This window comes from Oryctolagus cuniculus, chromosome 13 (assembly GCF_964237555.1).
Source record: "Oryctolagus cuniculus chromosome 13, mOryCun1.1, whole genome shotgun sequence".
Lineage (NCBI taxonomy): Eukaryota > Metazoa > Chordata > Mammalia > Lagomorpha > Leporidae > Oryctolagus > Oryctolagus cuniculus.
The window spans coordinates 99,966,782-99,981,971 of record NC_091444.1 but is presented as its reverse complement, the minus strand read 5'-3'; the positions used below and the strand labels follow the sequence as shown (position 1 = coordinate 99,981,971).

Below are 15,190 nucleotides of genomic sequence, written 5' to 3'. Positions count from 1 at the left end.
TGATGAAAGGAGAAGCACCAGTGTGTTGCCAACATGCAGGCATTGTGATTCTGGGTTCAGCTGGGATTTGCTGGTGAGGAATCTTTCGGGTTTTCACTGTCGGACGTTATTTGCTTTGGACAACACATTTATGTCCCTGCTCCATCTGTTCCTGTGCCAAGAATCTGTAGCTCTGTAGTGAGCTGAGGAAACACTCCCTCAGACCTCCATCACAAGGAATACTCGTAAAGGAGTTTATATATCTTTTTTTAAAGATTTTATTTATTTATTTGAGAGGTAGAGTTATAGACAGGCAGAGGGAGGGGCAGAGAGAAAGGCCTTCCATCCGCTGGTTCACTCCCCAAATGGCCACAGCAGCCTAAGCTGGGCCCATTTGAAGCCAGGAGCCAGGAGCTTCTTCAGGGTCTCCCACCTGGGTGCAGGGGCCCAAGCACTTAGGCCATCCTCCACTGCTTTCCCAGGCCCATCATCAGGGAGCTGGATCGGAAGTGGAGCAGCCGGGACTAGAACCAGCTCCCATATGGGATGCCAGCACCGCAGGCGAGGCTTGGCCTATGAAGCCACAACACCAGCACAGGAGTTTATATTTCTAGCTGCGTATCCTATAATTAACTTCCAGGAGGCATGAGCCATGCACCTGATATTAGAACATTCTAGCTTTTCTAATTAGAACAAAAATAATTAACATTCATAGAACTTAGAAAATCTGCATGAGAATAGTGAAGAGGTTGATTCAGGGGTCCAAGTGATGATAGATTATAATAGTTGGTTATTTTATGATATTGTCTGTACTTATATCAAACCAAGCTAAAATGATTAAATTATTAGGTAGTTTAAACAACATATTTTTATCAGTCTAAAATCACACAAAATATTAGGGCAGTGGATTATGTGAGTTGTAACTTTATTTAAATTTGAACTGCTATTTAAGGGATGACTATTCACAACTAGTTTATAGGAAATGAAGGTCAATGATTTCAGAGAGGCTGATGAGGCAGGAACAAAGCTAGGGAAACATTAGTCCCATCTATTGAAAAGTCAGTTTACAATGCTGGAAAGTAGCTTTGTTTATTGAAAATGTGCCTCTAGGGGCTGGTGCCTTGGCATAGTAGGTAAAGCCTCCGCCTGTGGAGCCTGCATCCCATATGGGCACGAGTTCAAGTCCCAGCTGCTCCACTTCCGATCCAGCTCTCTGCTAACTGCCTGGGAAAGCAGTAGAAGATGGCCCAAGTCCTTGGGCACCTGTACCCGTGTGGGAGACCCTGAAAAAGTTCCTGGCTTCTGGCCTCGGATGGGCCCAGATCAGGCTGTTGCAGCCATTTGGAGAATGAACTAGCAGATGGAAGACCTCTCTCTCCTTTTCTGTGTCTGTAACTCTGTCTCTCAAATAAATAAATAATCTTTAAAAAGGAAAAAAGGGGGAAAAGTATCCCTATCACTTTATATTTTATTAGTCACAGGCATTTTATTAATCGTTCTTCACAGAGTATTAGTAGCGATATGATATATATTAACTCCTTGGAATTAACATACTTTTATTATATTGAGTGGGCTTCCTGAGGAAATAACTAAAAGAATGGCAGATGTGGGGTCTGGGGCCAAACCAGAGCTCTGTCACACTGCATTGGAGCCTGGGCCAGCCGTCGGGAGTGAGAGAGCTGGGTGCAGAGGTGGCTGGGGACAGCTGAAGTCCCAGGAGACACCTGTCTTCGGGGTAATGGCCTGCAGATCTCGCTGCCTCTCGCGTGCTGTGGTGAAGACTCCGGGGCAGGAGGGGAACTTCCCCATGTCCTAGAAAACACGAGGAACAGCGGAACTTTCCCCCGTCCTTACCCAGGAGCTGGAACCCTCGCTATAGAGACCCCGGTGTGTCTCATTCCTGGGCCGCTTCACGTGTTTTTCTTCAGACTGCAGATCTGGGGCCACCCCTTTCCTTGTTTCAAATCTTTTCCCAATAATCTTTGCCCTCAAATAACTCCAGTATCCCTTCCAAGTCAGAATAACTCTTGGAAGGCTGTAAAAATGCATTATCAGATGAATTTTATCACTCCATTCTTAAGATCTTAACTGATTTTCATTAAACTCTGATTTTCATTAAACCCTAAGCTGAGCTGTCTAAATCTGTGTTTAGTCACTGATAATTTTTTTTTTTAAACATAGTTGCTGGGGCCGGCACTGTGGCACAGTGGGTAAAGCCGCCACCTGCAGGGCCAGCATCCCACATGGGCGCCGGTTCAAGTCCCGGCTGCTCCACTTCCAATCCAGCTCTCTTCTATGGCCTGGGAAAGCAGTAGAAGATGGCCCAAGTCCTTGGGCCCCTGCACCCACATGGGAGACCTGGAGGAAGCTCCTGGCTCCTGGCTTTGGATCAGCGCAGCTCTGGCCATTGCGGCCATTTGGGGAGTGAACCAGTGGATGGAAGACTTTCTCTCTGCCTCTCCTTCTCTCTCTGTGTAACTCTTTCAAATAAATGAATCTTTAAAAAAAATTGCTTTTATTTTAAGTTTTATTAATTTCTCAAGTCAATGGTAATAGTCACTATATTCATAGTCCCTAAAATTCACACATGTCAGTTCTAATGGTTTTTTCATTTCATTATAAAATACCTCAATTTTGCTTTTTTTAAAAAAAAATTTATCTTATTTAAAAGGCAGAGTAACAGAGAGGGAGGGAGACAGATTTTTCCATCCTCTGATTCACTCCCCAAATGCCCATGACAGGTGGGCCTCTGGAACTCCCATCAGACTCCTCCATATAGGTGGTGGGGCCCGGGTACATGGACCATCTTCTGCTGCTTTCCCAGGAGTACCAGCAGGAGGTGGATCGGAAGCAGAGCAGCCAGAACTCGAAGCATCGCTCCAGTGTGGGATGCCAGCGTTGCAGGTGGCAGCTTAAGGTGCTGCTCCACAACTGGCACTAAGATGTCTTGCCTTTCTAAGAAACTTTTATACCTAGCCAGTTTAACCCATATTCTTCCTAAAGAGAATATCCATTTATATATTTAAACATGTGCTTGCGTATTATTTTATACTATGGTGCTGACATAGAATATAGATTCCACGTTTGAATAAGCACACTGTCTTCTCCTTGAAGTCTGGATTTGGAGCAAGTCTAAGTGTTAGGTGGAGAACTGATTGGCCCTGCTTCCTGAGTGCTTGATTGGCGTGTGTGATAATCCCCAGTCTTCTAGAAAGGAAATGAAACCAGAACGAGGCAGTAGCCAGCGGCGCAAAAGACAATGAAATGGAGTTGACTGAGAAGAGAAACTTTAGCCTAAACTTAAGTACACACTAAATGACAGCTTAGGAGGGTTCTTTGCACAGACATGAAGTGTACTTAAGTCTTTAAAATGGGAAAATGTAACATAACCTGTGGATGGGCACACAGTGGAGACTGTGAAAGCTAGTTCTTCTTCATTGCAAATGCTTTAGATAATGAAAACAGAATTTCCGTGGGAGATAGCGAACCTGGCTCGGTCGGTTAGCCCTTCGCTGGGAATCCCATCAGAGTGGAGTGACTTCAGAGTTGCCCGCTGAGCCTGGTTCTCAGCCCAGCCCACACCGTGAGTTCCCTGATTTAGTTTGCTTTTCATTTAACAGTAGATGCTGTCTGTGCCACAGGTGTGTGTTTAGGTTATGCTTCGAATATTGATGCATGGGAGAATTTGTCATTTACATCTACAATGCTTTTATGGTGTCTTTAATTTTTTGAAAGTGTGTTCACCAATCCACAGTGAATATATTGGTGACTTCTGAGTGATTCTGCTTTATTATGGTTTCTTTATGATTTCTGAAAAGAATTCTTTATGATCTAGAACCAAATAAATATATATTATTCCAGGTATAAAAATTAAATATTAAATAGATATTTCTCTTACAAATGGCTGTCTTAAGAAATTGTGTACAATTTTTTTTTCTCTTGATGAATGCACTTATAATAGTGTTCTAATGAATAAAATCCAACCTAGCTCTGAGAGGTTTTTTTTTTTAATTTTTGCTTTTGGGGTTTTTTTTTTGGGGAGGTGGGGTTATTACACAATATATATTTCTCCCTTCTGTATTTGCAGCCGGCTTTCGAAGAAGCTTCCGCCTTAGTAGAAAAGATAAGAAAACAAACAAGTCCATGTACGAGTGCAAGAAGAGTGAACAGTACGACACAGCTGACGTGCCCACCTACGAGGAGGTGACGCCATACCGGAGACAAACTCACGAGAAATACCGGCTGGTCGTCTTGGTTGGTGAGTGCTGGCTTTCGCGTGTAAGTCTGAGTGACACACTGAGGGTCCAGCTTCAAGGTGCATGCTACCTGTGGCTTTCAAGCTGCAAGTCGCTCATCTTAAAGGCCTTTGTCCAGCCTGCACAGCGCAGTCTCCTGGCCTTTGGTGCTTGCAGGTCATGCAGAGACTTTAAGTCGTCCATGAAGAATGGATGCTGGTGGCACCTTCATGGGGCCTGTGTAGGGGAGGGGACAGCAAAAACACTGTGCCTCTCTCAAGCCTCTGGTCCCAAGCAGTTTGCGTAAGGGGGACTCACCTGGGCTCCCTGTGGCACTGAGACCTTCAGCGCAATGAGCTGTCATGGTAGTCCTCCGTTATCTCCGGCTGCGCAGTCACTTGATGAAGCTGCATTAGGTAGTTAGGAAATGCGAGTCGGGGTGGGCATTGGTCCTGTAGCTTAGGACGCCCACGTCTCATCGTCGAGTGCCCAAGTTCTTGGCTACAGCTTCCTGCTAATGCAGACCTTAGGAGTCCGTGGTGATTGACAGCTCAAATACTTGGATTCCTGCCACCCACATGGGAGACCTGGATTGGGTTCCTGGCTCCTGAAAAAGCCTAGAGCTGGGGATGGTTGCAGGTGTTTGGGAAGTGGACCAGTGGACAGGGAGTAGCACAGGCTCTCCCTCTCTTTTTCTGTCTCTCAACTAAATAAGTAGACGTGTCAGTCGGTTTGACTCCCATTAACATCCCAAGCTTCCCCCTTGTCCAGCCTTCACAGATGTGGACAATCTCAGGCTTCCCCTGCCCTTGTTGCTCCTGTAAACGTGTGGTAAGAGATCCCAGCTCCCAGGACCAAAGCCAGTGATTTAAAACAAAGGGTTATAATGCCTCCTGTTCACTGCTCTTTTTACCGGGGTGGCGAATGTCCTGCCCACGGGCCATATGCGGTCTTCAGAATCATTTTTTCTAACTGCCAAGGCAACCACGGGCAGGACTCGAAACAGTGAATCTACAGCATGCTGATTTTTTTAAAGATTTATTTTATTTATTTGAAAAATGAGTTACAGAGAGAAGTAGAGACAGAGAGAGAAGTCTTCCATCTACTGGTTCACTCCCAAGATGGCCGCAACAGCCAGAGCTGCGCCAATCCAAAGCCAGGAGCCAGGAGCTTCTTCCGGGTCTCCCACGTGGGTGCAGGGGCCCAAGGACTTGGGCCATCTTCTACTGCACTCCCAGGCCATAGCAGAGAGCTGGATCGGAAGAGGAACATCCGGGACTAGAACCGGTGCCCATATGGGATGCCAGCGCTTCAGGCCAGGGCGTTAACCTACTGTGCCACAGCGCCGGCCCCAGCATGCTAATTTTTAAGTTGACAATTGTGTGGGGGCCCGTGAATGATGTTGGCAGTATGCAGATGGCCACCCCTGCTTTATAAACCCGACGGCAGTCACGTGGAAGGAGTCCTTTGAAAGGCTGCAGCACGTGGTGTCCATTCAAATAGACTTTCCCACATCTTTCTGCACGGGAGGTGGTTGGTGGCGCCAGCAGCTGCTGGCATGGCTTGCATGATTCAGAAGTGTGGGTTCACACACACACATCCAAAGGAGATTCAGAATGCGCTCTAGCTGCAGGGTCCAGGTCTCCCCAGACCTCCCCTGCTGAATATTCCCATAGGTGCATTTGTTTGCATGGACCTTGCAGTGCCCGGCTCCCAAATAGCAGTGCACACATTCCCAGGCTCACACACACGACCAGTGGCCATTGCATTAGAAGTCATCTGGACGGTGGGGTGGGCATTTGGCCTGGCAGTTAAACTTCTCACCAAGAAGCCCACATCCCACCCTGGAACGCCTTGGCTGGATGCCTGGCTCCAGGTTCCTGCCACTGTGCACCCTGGAAGGCACTAGGTGATGGTGGCTTGGGTGGCTGTGTTCCTGCCACCCACGTGGGAGACCTAGATTGTGTTCTGGCCGTTGCAGGCATTTGAGGAGTGAACACTGCAAATGGGAGAGGTGTGTGTGTGTGTGTGTGTGTGTGTGTGTGTGAGTGTGAGTGACTGTCACTCTGCCTCACAAGAAAGATACTTCTAAAAGTCAAGTTACTGTTTAGCTTGGTTTAATCGTATGCACTTGGGCTGTCACATTTCCCTTTGCCCTTGACCTTGGGTCCCTGACATCTGAATGCAAAAGGAACTTGTTTGTGGCAAAGAGCCTCTCTTTTGCATCAGGCCATTCCTCCCTCCTCTCATTGGATTCTTATACTCCCAGCAGGACCCTAAAGTGATGTACGTCCCACTACAGCTGCTGCCCTTCCCCGACTGCTGTGTGGATTCCTTAGGTTTCCATGTCCTGCTTCTCGGAGAATCCCTGTGATCTCCCAACATGAGCAGGACCCTCAGCCCCCGGGTCAGTCCATCAAGCTTGCAGCCTCTCCCCCCCGCCCCCCCCCCCGACCCCTACCCCGCTGTTCAGGCACGACCCCTCACTGTTCGTTCGAGGCCCCAGTGAGTTCCTAGAGTGTTCTAGGCGGATGGTCTCAGTCCAGCTTGCTCAGATCCGCCCACGTTTTCCACTGCCTGCCGAGGGTGAGTCTTGCCATCACCGGGAAGCGCTCTGTGCTCCATCTGTTTGCTGTGTCCTTGGAGTTCAGAGACAGCCTCTCAGGAGCCACAGGCAGAAGCACTCTTGGAGAGGACGCAGTGGGCAGTGCCCCTGCCTGCTCGCAGACCTCCAGCCCCACCTCTAGGGCTACGCAGTTTTTACCTGTATTATACTCACTGTGGATGTCTTTAATCCACAGTTTCTGATGGAATCAACAGCCTGGCTTTTTTTGGCGGGGGAGGAGCAGGGTGGCAGTGAGTCTGCGCTTCCTCCATGTCCCCAGGTGATATTGAGCTGCTGGGCAGAGGGACTGGGGAGTGTGTTTGGCTTTTGAGCCATTGCCGCTGGTTGTAGCACTGATGTCCATAGGTGCCAGGCTGTGCACACAGGCAGTGCCTTGTTGCTGTCTGACTTGGTGGTAGTGAACTGGCTGCAGCAGCGTACTTTGGCTTTTTGCTTCCCTTGGCGTTACATTTCAATGCTGGGCTTTCTCATGCATGTGTTACAGTGATGGCTTAACCACTGGGGGCGTAGCGGTTCAGGTACCTCTTGGGACAGCCACATCTCCCACTGGAGGGCTGGGTTTCAGTCCTGGCTCTACCAGATTCAGGCTTCCTGCTGGGTGCACCCTGGGAGGCAGCAGGCGATGGGTGCTCCTCATGTGGGAAACCTAGATTGGATTCCTTAGTCTCAGGTGTTTAGGGGAGTGAACTGGCAAATGGGACCCCTCTCTGTCCATGCCTCTCAAACAAATACATAAAAACTTTAAAAAAAAAACCCTCACTTTTAATTGTATCTTAATTGGATATTGTGGATTTGCTCAACGATTTATGCTTTTTAGCCATTATTCTGAAATTTCTATAAGAAAAATTAACTTCCTCTGGAACTCTTTAAGCCCCTGACACTCTGCTCCCCTATTCATGAGCAGTATTTCTCAAGTTCATACAATTGCTTTAAAACATAAAGGACTTAATAACGAGTGCCGGTCTTGTTCTTTTTCTTGTGTTAGTAACACAGCTGAACAGTGGCTCCTGTGTCTTTCTAGGGAGGGCAGAGAAAGAAAAGCAGGGAAACGACCTAAATCCAGCACCCCCCAACCCCATGCCATGGGTTGGCCAGTAGGGGGCAAGCTTCTGCCCTACCCACTCCATGGCAGAGAGAGAGAGAGAGAAGTCTTCCATCTGCCAGTTCACTCCCCAAATGGCTGCAGTGGCCCAGGTTAGGCCGAAGTCAGAAACCAGGAGCTCCATCCCGCATGGGTGGCAGAGGCCCAGGCACTTGGGGCATCTGCTGCTGCTTTCCCAGACTCATTAGCAAGAAGCTGGATCAGAAATGAAGCAGCCAGGACTTGAACTGGGCCCCAAATGGGGTGCTGGCATTGCAGGCAGCAGCTCTACCCACTAGGCCACATCGCAGGCCCCCTGATTTGGTTTTGTCTGGTGTTCTCAAAGCTGCCGGAAGCAATGCTCATCTTGAAACTGGAAGAGAAACGTGCCTGGGGAGGTACGGAGTATTGGTCTTTCCTGCCGATACCATAATACCACATGGTTTTTGTTGGGTTTAATGCCGAAGAAATGAAAGCAGATCAAGTTAGCATAATTAGCATAATTGGTGCTTCCTGAGGAATATTTTTCTCCTATTATGAAAGCAACAGGGGCTCGTGTTATGTCGCAGGGTGTGAAGCTGCCACCTACAATGCCAGAATCCCATGCTGGAGCACTGGTTTCAGTCCCGGCTGCTCAACTTCTCATCTGACTCCCTGCTAATGCACCTGGGAAAGGAGCAGATGAGGCCCAGGGCCTTGGGCCCCTGCCACCCACGTGGGAAACCCAGATGAAATTCCAGACTCCTGGCTTCAGCCTGGCCCAGCCCTGGCTGTTGCAGCCGTTTGGAGAGTGAACCAGCAGATGGAAGATCTCTTTCTCTCTCCCTGTCTCTCTGGATCACCCTTTCTTTCTATAATGCTGACTTTCAAAGTAAAGTAATTTTGTTAAATATTTATTTTATTTATTTGAAAGATGAGTTACAGAGAGAAATAGAGACAGAGAGAGAGGTCTTCCATTTGCTGGTTCACTCCCCAGATGGCCGCAACGGCCGGAGCTGTGCTGATCCAAAGCCAGGAGCCAGGAGCTTCTTCCGGGTCTCCCACGTGGGTGCAGGGGCCCAAGGACTTGGGCCATCTCCCACTGCTTTCCCAGACCATAGCAGAGACCTGGATTGGAAGTGGAGCAGCCGGGACTAGAACCGGTGCCCATATGGGATGCCGGTGCTTCAGATCAGGGCTTTAACCCACTGCACCACAGCACCAGCCCCTAAAGTAATTTTTTTAAAAAAAGAAAGAAAAGAACTCTTCCATCAGGGCTTGTTATGAGTTGCTTAGCTGCTGTTATACCTGTTGTGTAGTTTGATCGCGAGAGAACTTGAAGTTTAGTTTTATAAACGCATCTATCATTCCCAAACACAAAAATCCAGCCACGCACTAATACGATTGTGGGTCAAATAGAATAACATTGTTTTAAATGCCCCCCCAGGGCAACAAAATAGTTCTTCAATATGATCAGTAGACTTTTTATAGCAGATGTCTGATCCCGGGCATCTCTGGAGAGTTCCGCGGGTTCATCTTGCAATAAATCAGATGAACACGTGCGCCCCGCCCCAGGTAACAGAGGCAGCTTAGATGTGTATTACAGACTCCAGGAATTCTGATAGTTTTCGCTGGATAGCGAGGGTAACGAGTCTGGCCAAAACCATTAAAAATGTCTGCAGGGAAATGTGGAGGAATTCTCGGGTTTAGCAGAACAGGTACATTGGAGGTGAACGCGTGGTAAAAGCTTCCTCCGTGTCAGTAGTGGGGCACATTGTGCCCTTTTCATGTTTGCACGAAACGCACAAGTGAGTAGTATTTGGCCAGTGCCAAAAAAATCTCTCCGATATATAATTTATGATTGGCCATGCATCCAAATAAGAATGGGTTTTGTCACTGATGCATTAGGCCTGTTGCCTGAATGTACACTGTGATAAAACCAATTTGGCTTGTCTCCACCTACCTGTGCTTCTCCTTTTGCGGAGGTTCTTTCCCGATTGCATTATCTTCACCATGACTGTCCTTTCCTGTGGAAGGTACCACCCACCTGTATTTAAATTATGAAATTGAATCTGGTATTCATCAGCTTTAAGAAAAACCAGGGTTTGGCCCTGTGGCATAGTGGGTAAAGCTGTTACCTGCAATGGCAGCATCCCATACGGGTGCTGGTTGGTGTCCCAGCTACTCCACTTCTGATGCAGCTCCCCATTGGTGGCCTGGGAAAGGCAGTGGAAGGTGCTCCAAGTGCTTGGGCCCCTGCACCCATGTGGGAGACCTGGAAGAAGCTTCTGGCTCCTGGATTTGGCCTGGCCCAGCCCTGGCTCCTGTGGCTAACCTTGAGCATGGCACCTGCCCACCACACCCAGGCATCGCAGGTGCATGTGTCTTGTGACTCCCACTCCTTCCAGTAGTTCGACATCTGCAACAGCCCAGCAAGTGGGTGCGGTTTAAATAAATAAGCTAACAAGTGACTACAGTTTACCAGTGAGGAAGACAACTGGGGAACAAGGCAGACACCATCTTTGCTAGCACAGAGCTCAGTCTGTTAGGGGAACAGGACAGCTGGCAACTGTGAGATAGTGTGGTAAGTTCTTCTGAGTGGGAATAAAGGAAACACTTGAACTTGGTATCTAACCCACATTTAGTGTGACTGCGAGGATTCCTTTAAAGTATATCTAAGCTGAATCTCAAACAATAAACAAGAAGTGGGTAAGTGAAGAAAAGGCAGGAGTTTTCTTTCTTTTTTGGATAAAAATGGTTTAAGATATACTTTATGGGCCGGCGCTGTGGCATAGTAGGCTAAGCCTCTGCCTGTGGCACTGGCATTCCTTATGGGCACCAGTTCGTGTTCTGGCTGCTTCTCTTCAGATCCAGCTCTCTGCTTATGGATTGGGAAAGCAGTGGAGGATGGCCCAAGAGCTCGGGTCCCTGCACCCACATGGGAGACCCGGAGGAAGCTCCTGACTTCAGATCAGTCCAGCTCCAGCTGTTGCAGCCATCTGCTGTTTCACTCCCCAAATGTCCACAATGGCCAGGGCTGGGCCAAGCCAAAGCCAGGTGCTTCATCTGGGTCTTCCATATGGGTGCAGGGCCCCAAGCCATCCTCCACTGCCTTCTCAGGTGCATCAGCAGGGAGCTGGGTCAGAAGTGGAGCAGCCAGTACTTGAACCACCCTGAGATACAGAGACCGTGCCATATTCCAGAAAGCAGGAGAAATTGATGTCACTTGCAAAGGAAGGAGTGGCAAGGATAAAGAGGAGGAGCAGCTGTGAGTGTGGCTCATGGCATGCAATGAACATGCACCTTTTGCAAGAGTCACAGTTGATTCTGCACACACCACAAGAAGTGCGAGCGGGGCTGCCTAAGCCAGGATGGTGGGAACGGGAGCGAGCCGAACGAAGCTGGAGGAGAGCTTAAGGTTAAGGGAAAATGGGGAGCTTTGTCATCCTCGTGTTCGGGTGGGAGAGGCCGTGTTGATACTGAGGAAAGGAGCTAGCAGCAAGAGGTGCACTTTCGGAGAGACACCTGTAAGACAAGGTCTCAGAGGGGTCCCACTGGACACGAGGACAGAGGCTGGCCCAGCGGGGCGGAGAAGCAGAACTTCACGGGGAACTTTGCAGGTATCCCCCTGTTGGCTTCCGTGTGCTCTGATGCGGTTGAGGTAGGACCCGTCTGCTCATCAGATGTTTATTGAGAACGGGCTTTGGGAGCGTGGTAAATGGCACGATTCCTGCGCTCACAGCGCCCCTGTCTGATGGGGAAGACCAATGTCATATCCAGCGGATGGATGGGAGTGTTTAAGTCTGATGGAGGAGTTGTACAGGATACTCTAAAGACCAACGGGAGGGTGGCTTTTGAAAATGACCTCTCTGCCAGGGCCGGGGCCGTGGCTCACTTGGTTAATCCTCCACCTTGCAGCGCCGGCATCCCATATGGGCGCCGGGTTCTAGTCCCGGTTGCTCCTCTTCCAGTCCAGCTCTCTGCTGTGACCCAGGAGGGCAGTGGAGGATGGCCCAAGTGCTTGGGCTCCTGCACCCGCATGGGAGACCAGGAGGAAACACCTGGCTCCTGGCTTCGGATCGGTGCAGCACTGGCCATAGAGGCCATGTGGGGGGTGAACCAATGGAAGGAAGACCTTTCTCTCTGTCTCTCTCTCACTGTCTATAACTCTACCTGTCAAATAAATAAGTAAAAATTAAAAAAAAAAGAAAGAAAAAAAGAAAATGACCTCTCTGCCACCAGACGTCACTGAAAGGAAATGGTTGGTGAGGGGTGGGCGTTTGGCCTGGCGGTTAACGCTCTGATTAAGACACACACGTTCCACATCGTAATGCCTGGGTTCAAATCCTGGCTCCGGCTCCAGACTCCACGTGCCTGCTAAGGCAGACCCTGGGGGGCAACTGTGACACTGAAACGATTAGATTCCTGCCACCCATGTGTGGGAGACCTAGATTGAGTTCTTGGCTCCTGGCTTAGGCTGGCCCAGCCCAGCCAGGATGGTTGCAAGCATTTGGGGAATGAACTGTCTGTCTCTATGTGTCTTGCTCTGCTTCTCAAGTAAATAAAGTACACAGGGGCTGATGAGTAGATGTGAGAGAGCTGTTAGGATGTTGTTTAAACTGGTGGTTTAAGCCACCGTTTGGGACAGCCACCACGAGTCCCAGCTACGCCATGTTCTTGCTCATGCACCCCTGAGAGGCAGCAGGTGGTGGCCTGAGTGTGTCAACTCCCACCACCCACATGGGAGCCAGGTTGATTTCTTGGCTCTTGGCTCTGGCCTGGGCCATCCCTGGCTGTTGCTGGCATTTGGGGGAGTGAACCAGCAGACAGAAGATCAGTCTCTTGTCTCTCTCTCCCCCTTTCACCCTCCCGGTCTCTCTCGCTCTCTCTGTTGCTCTGCCTTCCAAATAAATGAGTAACTTAACTTAAAAAAACTGGTGGCATCATGGAGCAGGGTCTGAATGATATTTAGGAGATCAAATCGGCATCCTTTGACAATTAACGGTAGAGGTGTGCGAGAGAAACAAGGCAGGCTCCCAGGTGTGAGTAGCCAGGAGAATGGGAGGGGAGGGAGGTTGCCATTGCATGGACCTCTAAGAAATCCACCTGCTCGGGGAAGCGCAGATTCACTGTGGGAGCAGGTAAGAGGACTGGCTTGTGTGTGGAGACCCGCCTGCTGCTATCTTGGCTGTGAGGGTTTTCTGTACTAGCCCGGTGGGGGTGTGCTGAGGGGCCATGGACTGAGCATAGATGGGAGTTTGCTTGGCAAGTTTGGAAAAGCAACAGAGTTGAAGATACCAGCAGGCAGAAGAAGAGTCCTGATGTCCCGTGGAAGGGAAGCCGTGAGGGCTTTTGGAATTTTTATTGTTTTGTTTTTAATGTAAAGAAATAAAGTCCTTACGATCACAAGCAGCGTCTGAATGAGAGACCCGAAAATTTCAGGGATTTGGTGTTACACTGGGAGGTGTGCGTTTGATGCTTTAGTATGAAGCAGCACCTGGCGATGCCTGGTTAGGGGTCGACATGACTGCAGACATCAGGGAGGCAAGAAGCTGGTGCTTTGGAGGGCGTTCCACACGGGTGCTGACATTACCCACGGTGCTGGCAGGAAGTAAGGCGCAGGAAGTGTCTGGAGCCAGTGCCAAGGACTTCCCTCTGCTAAACAGTCATCACTAAAGTGGTGACTCAGCAGGATTTCTATAGATCCTAAAGTGCTGAGTCACTGCCTGAGAGTATTTAACTCCGCGGTAGGGGCAGAGCTCGGGCCATTTGTGTTCCTGTCTTCACTTTGAGAGTCTTGACACATTACCCTTATTTCCTTTTTTTATTTTCATTTATTTATTTTTTGACAGGCAGAGTGGACAGTGAGAGACAGAGAGAAAGGTCTTCCTTTACCGTTGGTTCACCCCACAATGGCCGCTGTGGCCAGCGCGCTGCGGCTGGCGCACCACGCTGATCCGAAACCAGGAGCCTGGTGCTTCCTTCTGGTCTCCCATGCGGGTGCGGGGCCCAAGCACTTGGGCCATCCTCCACTGCACTCCCGGGCCACAGCAGAGAGCTGGACTGGAAGAGGAGCAACCGGGACAGAATCCGGTGCCCCGATCAGGACTAGAACCCAGGGTGCCAGCGCCACCAGCAGAGGATTAGTCTATTGAACCGCGGCGCTGGCCCCCTTATTTCCTTATTGCAATTAAGGTTGTCCACCCCTCCCCCCTTTTTTAAGGCAGAGATAGAAGGGGGTGGGGCAGAGATCTTCCATCCGCTGGTTCACTCCGCAAATGGCCTCAATGGCCAGGACTTGAACCAGCACCCACATGGAATACCAGCACCGCAGGAGGGGGCTTCACCTTCCAGGGCACAGTGCCAGCCCCAAGGTTGTTTCCTGATCACAGCCAAGTACGTCTGATCCGTGGTCTCTATCCAAGTGCAGTCCTTGTCCTGACACTCACCTGAGCTCCTCTGTGCCTTCACTGCCTTCCTTTTTTGCACCGAATGGGCCCCTGCCCTTTTAAATCCAAATGTATTAATAACAAGCAGGTGCAGACATCTGGCTTCGTTCGGGCTTCTGCTCCAGGCGTGCCAAGCATTTCCGTGTCGGAATCCCTATTGTTTTATTATCAATTACTTTTCTGGCTCTCCCATATTACAGTTAGGGCAATATATTAACTTGGAGGGGGCGCTGTATGTGTTAGTAAGCTCCATTAGTCATTAAGTCCATCTCAGGGCATAAAAGGGATATTATGGAGTGTTTATTATAAAAGAGAGGGCTGAAAGCTGTTGGCTTAGACAACAAGGGAACGTTGCCAGTGCGCTGGTGCCGGAGCACAGCGTGGGGAGAGGTGGGAGGTGGTAGTGGGCGAGCTCCCCCCTGGGAGCAGGTGTTTTTTCGGTCCAACAGCAGGTCCCAATTCCTGCCCCCTTCAGCTGTGCTCAGACTTTGCCCTGCACACGGAATGCACACCCTACTCTATTCTATCCACCTACAACGTGCCTGCCTTCTCTGGGAGAGAACCTCACTGTTTCCAAGGATCCCTCGCGACTCACCCATGTAGAAAGAAGAGATAGGCAAGAGAAAACCATCACCACTCTGTTATTCCAGAGCCCCCCCACCCCCGCGCCCCGCCAGAGCTGTGAGAAGCTTGCAGATGTGAAGGGAATGCCAGGCATTTGGGACATCTGTCTTTCTAACATTTGAGTTCTGATTCCTCTTTGAAAAAACTGCTCTTTTGTTTATTCGGCAGTTTTGTGGTCCCAGTTAACAGGTGACTTCCTTTGAAAGCAGAGTTCATT

At 49.5% G+C, this 15,190-nt stretch overlaps 1 protein-coding gene across 5 annotated transcripts in view; it reads left to right on the top strand.

The window, feature by feature from the left end:
• The window catches only part of MPP7 (MAGUK p55 scaffold protein 7), a 270,834-nt gene that overhangs the window by 209,465 nt on the left and 46,179 nt on the right, over positions 1–15,190 (top strand). For all 5 annotated transcript variants that reach the window (XR_011381720.1, XR_011381719.1, XM_070056057.1 and 2 more), the window contains one exon: positions 4,067–4,237. Coding sequence is in view for 3 of the 5 variants with exons in the window: in XM_070056057.1 (XP_069912158.1) it covers positions 4,067–4,237 (171 nt within the window). In the remaining 2 variants the exon portion in view is untranslated. The remainder of the gene's footprint in view (positions 1–4,066; positions 4,238–15,190) is intronic.